This window comes from Haemaphysalis longicornis, unplaced genomic scaffold, assembly GCF_048455015.1.
Source record: "Haemaphysalis longicornis isolate Haplotype H1 unplaced genomic scaffold, Haemaphysalis longicornis Haplotype H1 scaffold_4, whole genome shotgun sequence".
Classification (NCBI taxonomy): domain Eukaryota; kingdom Metazoa; phylum Arthropoda; class Arachnida; order Ixodida; family Ixodidae; genus Haemaphysalis; species Haemaphysalis longicornis.
This window is the reverse complement of record NW_027526361.1, coordinates 108,794,602-108,809,067: the sequence shown is the minus strand read 5'-3', so window position 1 is coordinate 108,809,067 and position 14,466 is coordinate 108,794,602. Positions and strand designations below refer to the sequence as shown.

The following is a 14,466-nucleotide window of genomic DNA, read 5'->3' as shown; positions in this document are numbered from 1 at the left end:
TTTACGCGGGTTGCGGCAAGACAGATGATCAGCTATTCATTTCACAAAGCTGCCTTTGTTTTTCTTTTTTGCCGCTGCTGACAGAAGGACGTGTGTTGTTGTTCATGGCACATTTATTTCCGAAAGCGATGACGCGTTTCTATGCCGTCAAAACACGTGAGCAACGAGGCTACCTTGAATGCAGCGCGCTGGATTCATTCACGCGCTCCAGCTGCGTCGGGCACGTGGAGCAGTGACGTCTAATCGCCAAAAAACAATCACAAAATATGCATACAACATCCCGAATGAAGAGCAAATATTGCCTTTGGTTGGAACCAGTGTTTAAGACGCTACACAAGAGAAGAATACAGACACGGATGGCACTGGACTTACAACTGATTTATTGGAAACAAACTTCCCTGGCTAAATACAAGATTGTCTGTATTCTTCTCTTGTGTAGCGTCTCAAACAGTGGTTCCAACCAAAGACTATGAACCAACTGGCCCAGCTTTCTACCTTAGTCAAATATTGCCGCCCGAATTATATGATTCAAGAAAGTAGTCTCATATAGAACGGAACACAACGGGCTGCTGTTGTTGTCTCGGCATTTTGGTCTCGAGGCAACGCACTGAGTTTTAATTTGAGAGGTTAGCGCCTTACCTATAATCTCCACACGAAAAAAAAAAAACGGAAAGAGGCGCGAATAAGCTGTCTTGTGTTGCGATCACGTGACAATTTACAACGCGGCTCGAACCGCTGCTCGCCAGCTCGAGACAGCATTTCCCCGACGTCAATACAAACGCGCAAGCTTGTAGCGCCGGCCAACTTCTTTCTGGCTTGGGGAGAGCCGGCGGGGTGACGCATGTGGGCTACGGAGACATTTTCTCTTCAAACAGGTGCAGCTTTCTCCGCGACTCACGACTGACATTCACTCCGCTTCGGGGAAGGAAAGAAAGTAAAAACAAACATCTTTTAAGAAAGAACAAGCATCTCGAGCCGGTGGCTTTAACGGCGGTTCGCATACACAGATGTCTCGGGGGTCGCCGGCGCGTCGCGCGAAGCAGACTCCCGCGATCGGGGCGAAGTCGGCGCGATGCTACGAACAGCACACGTCAGCGTTCTCTCGTAACTGCGCGGGCCCGACCGAGGTCCAAAACGGGCACTGCCGCGTGCGATCCAGTGCCAAACTTTCTCTTCTGCTATTGTTCGTGACGCAGCGTTGTAAGACACGGACAAACGCATATGTCGCACCTGCTGGTGGGACGGCGACGCGACGCGGGAGGAGGAGCCGCACCAGCGACGGCGTGGAAGCGGCGGCAAGCCCGCGGCGGCTCCGACAACGACCTGCGGCGTTGTGCCAGGGCGGAGGGCGAGCCGTTGCTCTCGGCGGATCAGCTGACCGAGGGGGAGGGCGACGAAGACGAGGACTGGCACGACGAGCTCCGCGCCGTTCATTCGGCGTCGGGAGTGCCAGGAGCGCGGAAGCAGGGACACGGGAGCTCCGACGACGGCCGGCAGCAGCATTGGCAGCGGCTGTCCCCGCTCCCACGTGACGTTCCGGCGCCGTTCGGGCGCCCATTGGCCACGCGCGAGCATCACGTGGCGCGCGGAGACGTCGCGCGGGAAGAAGAAGAGGCCGGCGGCCAGTTCCATCGATCGTCCGCGGCGGCCGGCTGCTGGGACGGGCCCGAGGCGGCATCGGCCAGATCCACCAGCGCCGAGGACACGCGAGTGCCCAGCCGTAGCAGCACACGACGCCGCGCGGGGGGCCCGCGACCGTCCATGAGTCCCAGCACGGAGTACCTCGACATGGACAAGAGCGACGAGGTGGCGCACAAGAGCCGCGGCATGTTCGTGTCGCACAAGTGCATCGCCATCAGCGTCGTCCTGGTCGTCGTCGCGCTGGCCATCGTCGGCATCACGACCAAATTGCTCACCGAGAAGGCGGAACGCGTCGTCCCGGGGGAGGCGGGCGAGGTCATCCCGCCCGCAGTGCCGCCCAGGCCCAAGAACGTCCGGCTTCCGAGGTCGCTGGTGCCGCTGCACTACGACGTCGAGCTGGAGCCGAGACTGTACGGCAACTTCACCTTCAGCGGGCACGTCGCCATCCTGGTGAGCTGTGCGCAGGCCGCTCCCAACGTGACGCTGCACATCAAGGACCTGAACGTGTCGGACGTGTCTGTGACTGGTGCCGGCGGTGGCGCCGTCGAGATCGACGGCCACTCGGAGAACAAGGCCATGCAGTTCCTCGTCATTGCGCTCAAGAAGCCGCTCGCGGAAAGCACCAACTACACGATCAGGATGCGCTTTGTCGGACTCCTCAACGACGACCTCGCGGGATTCTACCGGAGTTCGTACGTGGACGATTCGGGACAGAAGCGGTGAGCGAACCACGTTTTCTTTCTTCCTTTTCTTTCTTTTTTTTTTTGCCGCGTTCTGGTTCTGGACAGTCTGGGGTACTGCTTCATCGCGTGAGTTGTAACGAAATGATTTAATCACATCATCGGCCGTAGCGCAAGAAAACCTGTGGCTTTGATCGTTTCGGAACGCTTATCGGTCTGGAAAGCTTTCGGTAGTAGACATCCTCGCCCTCACAGGTGTCTTCTACCGCGCTAAAGTGTTGCAGGGTTCATTTCTACATCTTCGCCCACAGCTCAACAAAACGTGAGGCTTTAATCGCTTTAAAAAGTTAACGGCATAAGTTGTTTGACAGACGCCGCAGAGGGGAATGGCTTTCGGTCGTGGACGCCCTCACCCACAAGTATGAGTCTTCAGTTTCCCTTAACTGCTCAAGGGTTTATTTCAGCGAGATTACGTTTTGCAGGTCAAACTTTCACGCGTTCCTTGAAATTTGTAACGTCCGATTTAGAACCAAACCGGCTGTAGCGATGACAGCTCATTCAATCCTCGCGCTGCATTCGCACGCGCGCGCGCGGGAAATTTGAAAGGGCGTTTCAGGGCAGCTCTGTGCGTGATCGGGGAAATCTGATTGCCGCGTGCCGACGTAAACACGCCGCGAGTATACGCTTGGCTGGTGTAGTCAGCGAATGTGGGCTAGACGCCCGCTGGACCCGTTTGACATCGGTGCCGACGACCGGTTTCCGTTCGTTTCGGTCGAACGAGCTCCAAACAAGCGGCTCGACCTCCGCGAACGCTCGTCTGGAAGTGCGCGCATAAGGAAATACCTGTGCAATACGCTTTCAATGTCTTACGCTTGCTCAATCGCAGATCTTCGTTTTTCCTCGTACTTTCTCCTTGATTATTTGAACAAAAAGAGATAAAGAGGTGTTGCAGAAACCGGTACGATGGCTGTCTTCGAAATGCTAGATCTGAAACTCAGAAGCGGCATTTTTTTTCTTAAATATTGCGTAACCTTTGTTCATACATTGTCTCGACGTGCTATTCAGCCGTTGTGAAATGGGTGACGTCACTGCTCTTGTATATTGCAGCTACACGACGGAAAATTTGAAGACTAAGACTGCTAGCACCGGGTTCGAATCCTAGCTCCACCATGCTGTTTGTTTACCCTTTACAAATGACCAGTTTTTTTTTTCAAGCAGTCATTTTGTTATATTTCTCAGAGTTATTTTTTTTTTTACCCATTGGGAAGTATTTGTAGGCCGCTTTCGGCATAGGGAACCTAAGCCACTGCTCTGCACTTCTTAAGCGCCCTTTTCCAAGCAATCGCTTAATTTGTTACACTTACCAAGAGGCTGGCATTGGCTAGGTTGGGCTGGTACCTTTGAGCACGGTGCGCATAGAAACACCGTATGTTTCGGAAAATAACCAAGTCGTGCGAATAGCCACTCCTGACGTCGTGTGTATAGCCTCAGTGTTTGAGTAAACACTTCATTCATGCGTGTTGTCGATGTTGTACTCGTCGTGGTTGACTACTCCAGAATGGCGGTGTTCGTAAACTGTTCACGACGCAATTATTTCCATCACCATGACTGGGGGCTCGCCATTACGAAGCCGGTTTTAGGTTAAGCGATTGCTTCATATAGCTCGTGCGTGAACGCGAAGTGTATACTGCCGTGCACGCGCGGTACTGGTTTAGATCCCTGTTTTGTTACGAGGCCAGATACGCCATAAAAAGAGCCGTGGGCACCTAAGCACTTCTTATGGGCTGTGAATGCGGAAGCACAAACGTCTACTGTGTGACGCCTTGTTTCCCGCCGCGTTGTCAAAGGGCGAGGTAATCTTGCGCCGGCGGTGCTTTGCGATCCGGATTAAAGCTTTCGAATGGCCTCGGTCTGCCTCCTGCGTGTTGCACCGCTGCTCGTTCATGGGAGTGTTGCAATGAATGTTGACCCAGGCGTCGCTTTGTGTCCTTGCTACAGTGCCCCTCCTTGCTACCATTTTCACTCCCCACCCGCCGCTCAAAGCGACGTCCCAGCCCGGGAATACGTGCATTTTGTATGGCGCTACCGCGTCGCTTCAAAACGACGCTCCTTTTTTGGATAATTCGGCCCAGGTATACAGAAATAGGGTTGATGGTTGGGCAACGTTCGTCTTCGAACGCTGTGCTTGCATCTTCGGACGAGTTTGGCAACGTTCATCTTTTTCGGGGTCGAGTAAGAATATGGCTTTGCCTTTTTAGCGCAAGATGCGCATGCACTCTGCACATACAGAGCGTTATAATGATGTCCTCGGGCCAGCAAACCGACTACGTTATAAGCGGTACTTATTTAAAGCCGGTAACGCTTTACTCACGCTTCACTGCAATGGTGACCGCAAAAAACTCGAATGACACGGACATTCAAATAAAGCGTTTTCGTTATGGCCAGAGTTTACTGTATTTGTTCTCACGAGTAAGTCGTTGCGGGAAAGCACTTGTCGGTGGCATTCCTCTCCGTTGTTGCTTTCAGTGGTGCCACATTTTTGTAGCGTGAGCTACACTGGCCGAGGTTGAGCAGTTTCGCCGTGGCTCCTGGAGAGCCATGCTGCGCATGCGCGAGGAGCAGTGATGTCACATGGCGCACAGAACGTTGCTCGTTGCCCGGCGTCTCACACACGCCCAGCGTCTTCGCCGACCTCCGTTCCGCACGTGGCGGCCCGGTCCACTTGATCACGCGAGGTGTGGCCGGGTGTGGAACCGATGGCTCGTGCGTCGCAGCAACACAGGCGTGCGCCTGTGGAACCAGCTTAGCTTTGGGGCGACTGGTGACGCTGCGCCGGAGCCGCTTGATAAATACGTGTGTCACATAACGCGTATACCGTGTGTGTGTGTCACTGAAGCAGCAGTAAGCATGATAATCAAGACGGAATCTTGAAGCGCTAGGACATAGGGACAAGCGAGTGGGACACACAAAGCGCCTTGTGTGTCCCACTCGCTTGTGTCCTAGCACTTCAAGATTCCATCATGTCATACCAACAGGCCCAAAGCAGCACCCTCATGATAATCAAGCTAATCCTAGACAACCAGGAAAGCTAAGAATAACCAGCTGAACCTTAGCTCACGCTGCGTATATCCTGGCATAGCCGAGCTAAGCCACTGATAATCTTTTTTCTCGAAGATGTTCTTTCGAAAGTGGGTACATTCATCACGTTTGGAAATTCGCCCTGCGGTACTCGAAGGGTTCCCACGTGATCGCGCGGCTGGCTGCGTTCGTGGCGTGGGCGTTGAAGATTTCGCGTTTCAAATGTTCGCGGGGTTTTCTCCCGACAGACCAATGGGGAGGTGTCGCGGGAGCGGCTGTGTCGCGTTCATTGTTTTTGGTTCGTTTATTTCTCGTGTTGTTTTCTGGCTCCCCGAGGTCGCGTCCAGTATCTTCGCTTCCACCTCTGCCGCATTCCATGCCGACGGACGGCACTCTATCCATGCTTTTAGCGCCGAGCTAGTGACCGTCGGACGGCACTGCGTAATTAAAAAAAAAAACTTACAAACGAAATTCAGGCTGGTGAATAGCAAGCGTATTTCGCCTCGCGGCATCACAATGTACTGTGATGCGTGCGTCACCACAGTCTTCACCGTATTCTAACCGTATTAACACCCGCCGCTGTGTCTCAGTGGCTAAGCCGTTCTGCTGCTAAGCCAGACAACGTGGGTTCGATCCCAGCCGCAGTAGCCGTTTTTTCATAATGGAGGCGAAAAAATCCAGCGGCGGAAAAAGGAGTCAGTGGCTAGATTTTGTACGTAAAGTGTTACAAGGATCGATTAATTCTTAGTGTAATTTTGTACCCTTCGTTTACTGCCTTTAAGGAGTAACGATCCTTGTAATTCAATTACTTTTTCCCCCTGTAATCGATTACAAAATCACCTATTACAACATCTCTCGACTCAGAAATGTTCTTACTGCACGCAGAAGCGGGGCTGCGCCTTGAAGTTTGACGCGGTAGCGTGCACCACTAAAACAACCTGTGACGAGAATTTGCGCTACATACATAAAGAGACCGATTTTTTCGGCTTCTCCGCTATTTACGCCCCGCCATATGGGTGTGTGTGGGCTACCGTAATGAAAAAGCAACCTGTGACGAGAAAACAACCTGTGACGAGAATTTGCGCTACATACATAAAGAGACCGATTTTTTCGGCTTCTCCGCTATTTACGCCCCGCCATATGGGTGTGTGTGGGCTACCGTAATGAAAAAGCGGCATGAAATAAGTAATCGATGACTGCAGAGTGACTTTTCTATTACTGTTATCATTGTAATAGGTTACTTTTTTTAGTATAAAGTATACAAGTCTGCTAAATTTCCGCACACGCCGACATTCTCCTGGTTGCCTAAATTGACAACCCATTACTACGGCACGCCTCATATAGTGCACGCGTGGTTTCTGCTTGTTAAACAAGCGATTTTTTTTTAAATCAGTCCGCTGCATGCTTTAGACGGATGCGTTCGTTATGTCCCTAACCGGATAAGCTGAAGTTTCCACACAATTAGGGCACGCGTCGCAGAAGCATATTTCCGTGTTGGGAATCGCAAATGCGCACGCAACCGTTTGCCACCCAGCAAAACATGATGTGCATGTCAATTACTTGGCACATTTTCGTTAACTTCGTTTGCTGTCGTCAAAGCGTTCGTATGTTGAAATCACAGTGTTGCCACAGCCTGCCTTCGGCGTTAGCTTTGTAAAGCTGAGACAAAACGACGTGAAAACTGGTACAAAACTCTAAATATTAAGCCTCGAAGCAAAAATGCGATCGTTTTCTGAAACTGTGGTTTTTTGTTTTGTTTTTTAATGTAGAGGGTTTTACCCGCCGGAGCTGCACCCCGGCTACGAAGCACGACATATTGGAAGACTCCGGTATAATTTCTACCACCTGGGGATCTGTAACACGCGCCGAATTGTCGCCACACGGGTGTTTTTGCTTTTCGCCTACATCAAAACTTGGAAACCATGGCGACAACCTAGTGATAAGGCTACTGCAAGAAAAGCCACTTAGGCAGGAGACTATGTAGAGGAACCGCCAACTAGAATTCAATTAGTATGGAAAACGTCCAGTCAAATTGAAAATTAATGTATATGTGATTGTTTAAAAGGTCGGTGACTCTCGGGGGGCACGCGTTAAACCATGCAGAAATACTAGAGAAATGCATTGTATTGGCTGCTGTTAGCTTTACCTGTCGGCGAAAACTAAACTGTCGTTGTTTGCGTTCGGCTGGCTTTTCTGACAGTGCGAAGAAACTTGGAGCAATGTTGCCAATTTAGCAACATTGTAGCGAGTATCTCTCGGAAGAAAAAAAACTGTTTTCTAGCATTTTTTTTTTTTTTTAAGTTGCTGTCTAACTTTCTTCTGAACTGGGACCCGCTGTGGTGGCTGTGGCGTGGGGCTGCTTAGCCAAGGACGTGGGTTCAATCCCGACCTCACGGGGCCAGTTTTATGATGGAGGCGAAAAGTGAAAGCTCCCGTGTGCTGAGATTTCGGCGCCAGTCAAAGATCCCCAGGTGGTCGTAATTTATCCGTAGCCCTCAACTACGGCGCACCTCTTAGCCCAAGCGTATACCTGCGGTACGTAAAAGCGTGCTATCCCAATACTTTGAGCAGTTATTGGTTTTGGCAAGTTGGTACATAGCAAACTATCGAAGCGCAGCATGAGACGAGGGAAAGAAACACAGAGCGCTAACTTCCAACTTTAATGACTTCAAAAACCCAACCACCACGTGCACATATAGTGCACTTATCAGCCAACATTGCTCATTTGAACCAACCAGGATGTAGTGAATATCACATCAACACAAATAAAACCGCGTAGAAGTTTAACATTGTCATAAAACGATAAAAGTATCACAATACAAGTACACCGATAAAAACCTTTACAGATAGCAAATTGCCTGATGCACGCAAGGGCAAGCGGGAAACGCATGCGCGAAAGACAGACGCTCCGGGCAAACATTCGCTGGTTTGACCTTTAATAATCCAACTCTTTGGCCCCGAGAGCTACCGACGGTTTCGATTCGCAACGATCCCCCAAATCAGCGATGGTTTTCGCGTCCAAAATTTATCGTGTAAGGGGGTGTCGGCGCGCTTATATATACAGCGCGCTATATATGTGGTGGTTGGGTTTTTTGTCATTAAGGTTGGAAGTTAGCGCTCTGTGTGTCGTCTTCTGTGTTTCTGTCCCTCGTCTTGTGCTGCGATTCCATACTTCCCAGTGATTTGAATATTTTTTGCGAAAGTTGGGAGAGGGGGTTACGATAAGTACGCGTTAAGTGCTTGCACTTAGCAGAGCGAAAGCGCGATCTACGTCATATAGGAAGAGATAAGTCCCTCTCCACAACCCGTTTTCCTCAGCATATGGGCAAGTGCCTTAGAAAGGCAAGGCCTGTGCACTGCATGTATAGCCGGGACTCAGATTGCATCGCAGCTGTAGCTTCTCAGCGTCGTCCCCGCGGTCTTTGATCTTGTTCAGTAGGCGTATAGTCTACAGCGAAACCAAATCGCCGCCAAGCGAGCCTGTATACCAAGCACAGTCCCTCAGCTATATAATATACTGCGGCCATCTGGGAATGCAAATTTTCAAACCCGGTGTCGTGTTCGCTGTATACGTTTCCTGTGCCTCGCTCGCGCGGGGATATCTCGCTTGCCGCTGTATTTCCTGCACCTCTCCCAATCTTATTCGCCCTTGCGCATCCAAAAGCTCTCCTCATAAAATACGCGCGGCGCGACATTGACACCGTGTGGGACTCCGAGGCTGCGCTTCGCCCACCGTCGTGTCCTTTGGCACAAAGGCCTCGTCGCACCTGTGGTTCTTCAACGTGTACACGCGCGCAGGGCCACCGTCGTCACGCCGCTCGTGTATGCGTCTTGTTTTTGTCGGCGTGTGTGCGTATACCCTTCCTGCTGAAACGTTCCGTATATACTGAATTATGGGAATGCAAAATCCGTATACCTTTGCTGACACAGCGCCGGAATGAAAACAGGAATATGTGTCCGCAAGACATGATTCGTTTAATACTGTTATATGAAACATTTACTTAACTACACTCGCACACTTCGACCCACATAGCATGAAGAGTGACGGCTTATCCTTAGTGCTTTCTTTGCACCCGTTCACTTCCCTGGTGCTCTCTTACAAGAAAATGAGTGTTACCATTGATATATTTTAACTGTTATAAACACTCGCTATAAACAAGCTTTCAGGACAGGAAACTGGCTTCGTTGTGAGCGGCACTTAATAAAAAACACGGGCATTTCCATCCTATGCCTTGCAGAGGAAATTCAAACACTTCGCAAACATCGCAAAACACTCCGAATTGCACATTTCGAATAAAGCGATTTGGTTATAACGAATGCTCTGCCGGAAAAGCGTACACATTGGACGTAAATCCGCCCGTTCCTCACAGGATCGACGCTACCCTTGTAACTCCTTTACCCGTCTGTCGTCACGAACACGCCGTGCAGCTCGGCGGAAGCCGAAGGTCGTGTTCTTTCCCATTCACTGCTCTCGTGGGTGATGACGGATCGCCGCCGCTGAGCGACAGTCCGAGACGCGTCTTCATTATCGCCTTTTCGCCGGCTGTATGCGTACGACGTCGAGCAGCTTGTGGCCGAACGCGCTGTCTCTCTCTCCCCGGTGAACGCTTAACGAGCACGCGCCTACTGCACGTACGCTTCCAGTAAAGGCCCAGCCCGCCGTCTCGCTTGTCGCGTCACGTAGTCACATCCTGTTGATCACCGTCCCCCGCCCCTGTGTCTTCTTCCGGTAAAAACGAGTAACTTGCCTTAGTATCGTAGGCCACCGTGTGAGACGCGAACATTGGATTACTTTTGACGTCCGTCGCTTTCACGAGCCGATGCACGCTGGTTTTCTGCATTGCGACCCTTCCGCCGTTTAAGACGGCCACGTTCCGTTTTGCTCGTTGGGCCAACATACCGCGTGCAGCGCGCGGATAAAGGCTTCAGAGGAGTGATACACGAAACAGGGTTTGAGGGTGAGGAGCGGCGCAACTAACGGGACGAAGCAGAGTCGAGACACAGAAGCGCACGTTTTTGTGTCGTCTCTACGTCGTCCAGTTTGTTGCACTGCCCCTTACCCTCACAGTTATGTGTACCAACTGACTGAAGCGTCAACTATCCTCAGGCGAAACAGGGTTGTGTGGCGCTTGTTTTATAACGGTAGTTGTGGTGGCAACTTGCCCTCGCGTTTCGCACGGGTTCGTTTGATCGGCGTGAGCTAAAATCCACCAGCGGCAGCACTGGATTTTCGCCACTGGACTCACCCCCCCCCCCCCCCCCCCCTTTAAAATCTCATCGCATCGCAGCGGGACTACTGCGGAGGGAAGATGTGAATGCGGAGAGCAATCACCTCTCTCTCTCTCTCTCTCTCTCTCTCTCTCCTCCCGCCCCTTGCTATATCTGTTACTGGTAACCACCGTTGCCGAAACGGCGGCGCCACCGGTGCAAACGTATCGCTGGCAACGCATAAGTTCCCTTCCGAAACGTCTTTCAGACGACTTATCAGCGCCATAACGACCGCTTAGGCAGGCCTGCGGTCGCTGAACGAATTTCTGCACCCGCTTGCCCTGCCGCCTTCACCAGTGTGCCAGCCGTGCGTCTGTGACGCTACGCATGACAGATAATTTCTTTTCCTGTCGAAAGCGATAACTTGGGTTGCTGTGGTTGTTTGTGCGAGTATCTTGCGTTTATTGCACCGCGATATCGAGGTGACGCCGTGGGTACGTGTTTGTTCTATAGTCTTTCACCCCCGTCTTCAAGTGCTGTTTAACGATGCCCTGCATATGTTGAGCGTACCTCGTCCCTCACGGCGATCCGACACACGGCGGTGCATTCGTGGCGGAAACAAGTGCAAAATTTGCTCTTCTCGTTTTTACGCCGTTGGCATGAAAAGTCGCCCATCCTCCCATTTCGCCCACCGACGTCCTCGCAGCGCTGCCACTGCTCTTGCTGGCCGTGAAGTGTTCCAGATCCAAAACTCTGCCCTCCGGCGAAACTACGTTGAGTTGCGCCTGTATCGGCTTTGAAAACTACACGGACTGAATTCGAGTCCAGCCGAGGTCACTGCCCGAGCCGGAGTACTGAATGACGGCGGCGGCAGTGTGATATGGCGCGCTGGTTCCGTGCGTGCTCCATGGAACGGCGCATAAAACAGCAGAAACTCTGGCGTTTACAGCTGCGCTGTAGAAGTATGCGCTACCTGTTCGCTTGCTTCATGCATGGTTGCGACCTCCGCGTTCTGCGTCGCAAATCATCCGGCGCTGTCACAGGTGTGCACAGACCAGCTTCTGGTTTCCCGTTCATCATAACTCGACTGTGCGTTCTCGTTTACGCTGAGTGCTATGCATCTAGTTTCCGCCGCTGCGAATTGACCCGTTACCCGCCTTTCCGAACACGTAGTTGGTAGCCAGCGAGCCAAAGGCTTATTTCTAGTGCCGTGCCACGCAATGTGTGGTCTTCGGCAGTAGAAACATCCCCGATATTATTTAGGGGCGAAGCTCCTTTGGGGCTCTGGCTGTCGGCGTCTCCTGTCGTCGTCGTCGTATCAATAGTCATGACATTAAAACACCGGGACACTCGTTTTCCAACGCCTCCCGTTAGTACGTAACGCGTGCTAAATGAACACAGCTGAACACCTGGCGCTAGAACGATTCATCTCCGTGGTCAAAAACGCGTACCTAAACAACACACCGGGGCACTCGACTTCAACGTCTCGCGCTAGAACGCTTCATGCGTCATTTTTACCGTAACCCCAATGGTTTAATATCCGTGGGCATAAACGCCAAGGCGCCAAGAATGCACATACACGGCATGCTTCGCCCCTCCCCAGGTTTCACGTTAGTGGAGATGGCCAGGGATTTTTTTCACTGAACTGGGCATATATTTCAAAGCAATTTTTACCTGTGCTACTTGCTTAAACTTGCGCAAGGGCTAATTATTCTCTCTTTTGACGGAAACATGCTCAGTCAGTTTCGATTTAATGGAGTTACACTTCAACAAACTTTTCCTCGATATGTCTCGAAGTTCGTGATTGAAGTGCGGCTATATTGCACTAGGCCGCTATCGAGCGGCGGTTGCAAGCTCCTTTTGGGTCTCCTGGCCGTGGTCCTACGCATTTATCTGCCGTCGGCGCACCCTGCGGAGTTTCGCTGTTGCGTTATCGTTACCGGCGCAGGCCCACAGGGCCGTATCTCTGGCGCGCTTGTCCTCAGGCCGGCAGTCCTAATCGTATTCCTCCGCAGTGGGAACCTGGTTCGGCGGCGCGGGTGGAATGTCTTGGAGCGTCCCCAATTCGAGAATAGGAGCCATGCGTACGAAGCGAGGAGGGGATGGTCTTCTGACCGATGCACCTGACTGCGTGCGTAGTGCATAATATGCTAATGGCGGCCCCATATTGATCCACTCCAAGCGCACACTTCCCTCGACCATTTCTTATCTCCGCGGGAAGGGCTACCTGTCTCTCTCGACGCGTTCCAAAATTGCTTTCGCGAAGTCAAGCGCGCCCGGAATGGCGAGCGGGAAGGAGACGACTTTTCCCACCGAGGCTTGGGGCCACAGTGACTGTTCGACCCGCCGTGGAATCACGGAAAGTGTAAACGTAACTTTCTAAATCAATCAATCAATAGATTAATCAATCAACCAATCAATCAATCAATTAATCAATCAAGTTGGACGGTCGGTTGGTCAAAGCTGACCACTTTCAAATTGCAACTGTGACACCTGTATGGATGCAATGCGCGCGCCTAGAAATCTGGCTGGAAAGAAACAGCTCCCTTTCACTGACTCTGACTGGTTGGAGTTCGGTTGGAGTCTTAAAATTACTGCTACTCAAGCCCCGGGCCTGCCAAGGCCACCGCGGTGTCAGGCGTGGCTTTTTCACTTTCGAGTCGGTTCAGCCAAGGCCAGACAGGCCTTTTTCGTTCATCTTCCAAGTTCAGCAAAGCGTTTGCTGTGAGTCTGGAGAGGACGTGTTTGGTTTAGTTGTTCCTTTTTTCGTCCTTCGTAACAGTGAATATACACTCCAGAGGAAAACCAGGGTGTCCCGTGTCGCAAACTATACGACCGTGTGTGCTCAGCCCACACCGTTCAGGATAAGTGTCGATCCGTGCCAGCGCATAACGCGATCCGCATTTTCCTCGACTAAACAGACGTTCTCGCACGAATGCTAATGAGGTGTTTCTAATCGCCGAGCTCGCTAAAGTGCGAAGAGAAAAGTAAAAGTTCCGACAACTTCCGACGCTTGGGCCGCGAATGAACGGCCCCCTGTTGCACGTTGAAATGACTCGGACGCTTAGCTGCACTTGAACGACGCACGTATGTTCCGTTGTTTATGGCAAATGACGACGCAATTGGACGGTCTGTGAATTCAACCAAATCCCATTACGGAGAGATTTTGCAAAGCGTATATTGCCTCAACATCCGGGTCTTCGCGTCCCTTACGCTTAATGTTTTACGCGACCTTGATACGCGTAAAAATGAGTGCCCTTCTGTGATTCGTAAAGTGAAAGCGGGATTTTCTTCTAAGAGCCTTCCATGTTTCGAAATGATCGGGAAGCTTTTAATGTTTTTGCTTCGATGCAGAATTCTGTAAGCGTTCAGGGCAGCACACGGGAAGCGTATGCAGTCATTTCCAAACATTGTACATTTCAACTAAAGTATTCACTATTTCCACCTTCTTACGTGTTTAAAGGAGCCAATAAACTTATTCTAGGGCGCTTTTATTGAAGAATCAAGAATGAGATCATGTGTATACTAATGCTTAGGCCATCAGAATTAAAGCTTTTCGCAGTTTCATAATCTAATTGTTAATGTGAGAGCGCTCTTCGCAGTGAAATTTATTTGCGAAATTCGGATTTGTCCTTCCAGATGTTTTGTAACATTTCAATGCCCCTGAAATCGACACCTTGTGGAAGTCTGGTATTTGTTTGATAAGGAGCCCGATGGGGCAGTTCGGTGGGGATATCGCAGGAGATCCACCACTAGCGCTTCGATGAAGCAAACTCAAAGCTCACAACCAGAAAATACTTCCAGCTTTTGGGATTACGTGACTGCATAGCAGCCAGAATGACGGGTCCACTTTGGTCAT

At 51.2% G+C, this 14,466-nt stretch overlaps 1 protein-coding gene across 1 annotated transcript in view; it reads left to right on the top strand.

Moving 5' to 3' along the window:
* The first annotated feature begins 1,073 nt into the window (after window positions 1–1,073).
* The window catches only part of LOC144179252 (aminopeptidase N-like), a 129,141-nt gene continuing 115,748 nt past the window's right edge, over window positions 1,074–14,466 (top strand). The window contains exon 1 of the mRNA XM_077707539.1: window positions 1,074–2,360. Coding sequence (XP_077563665.1) covers window positions 1,222–2,360 — 1,139 coding nt within the window. The 5' untranslated portion in view covers window positions 1,074–1,221. The remainder of the gene's footprint in view (window positions 2,361–14,466) is intronic.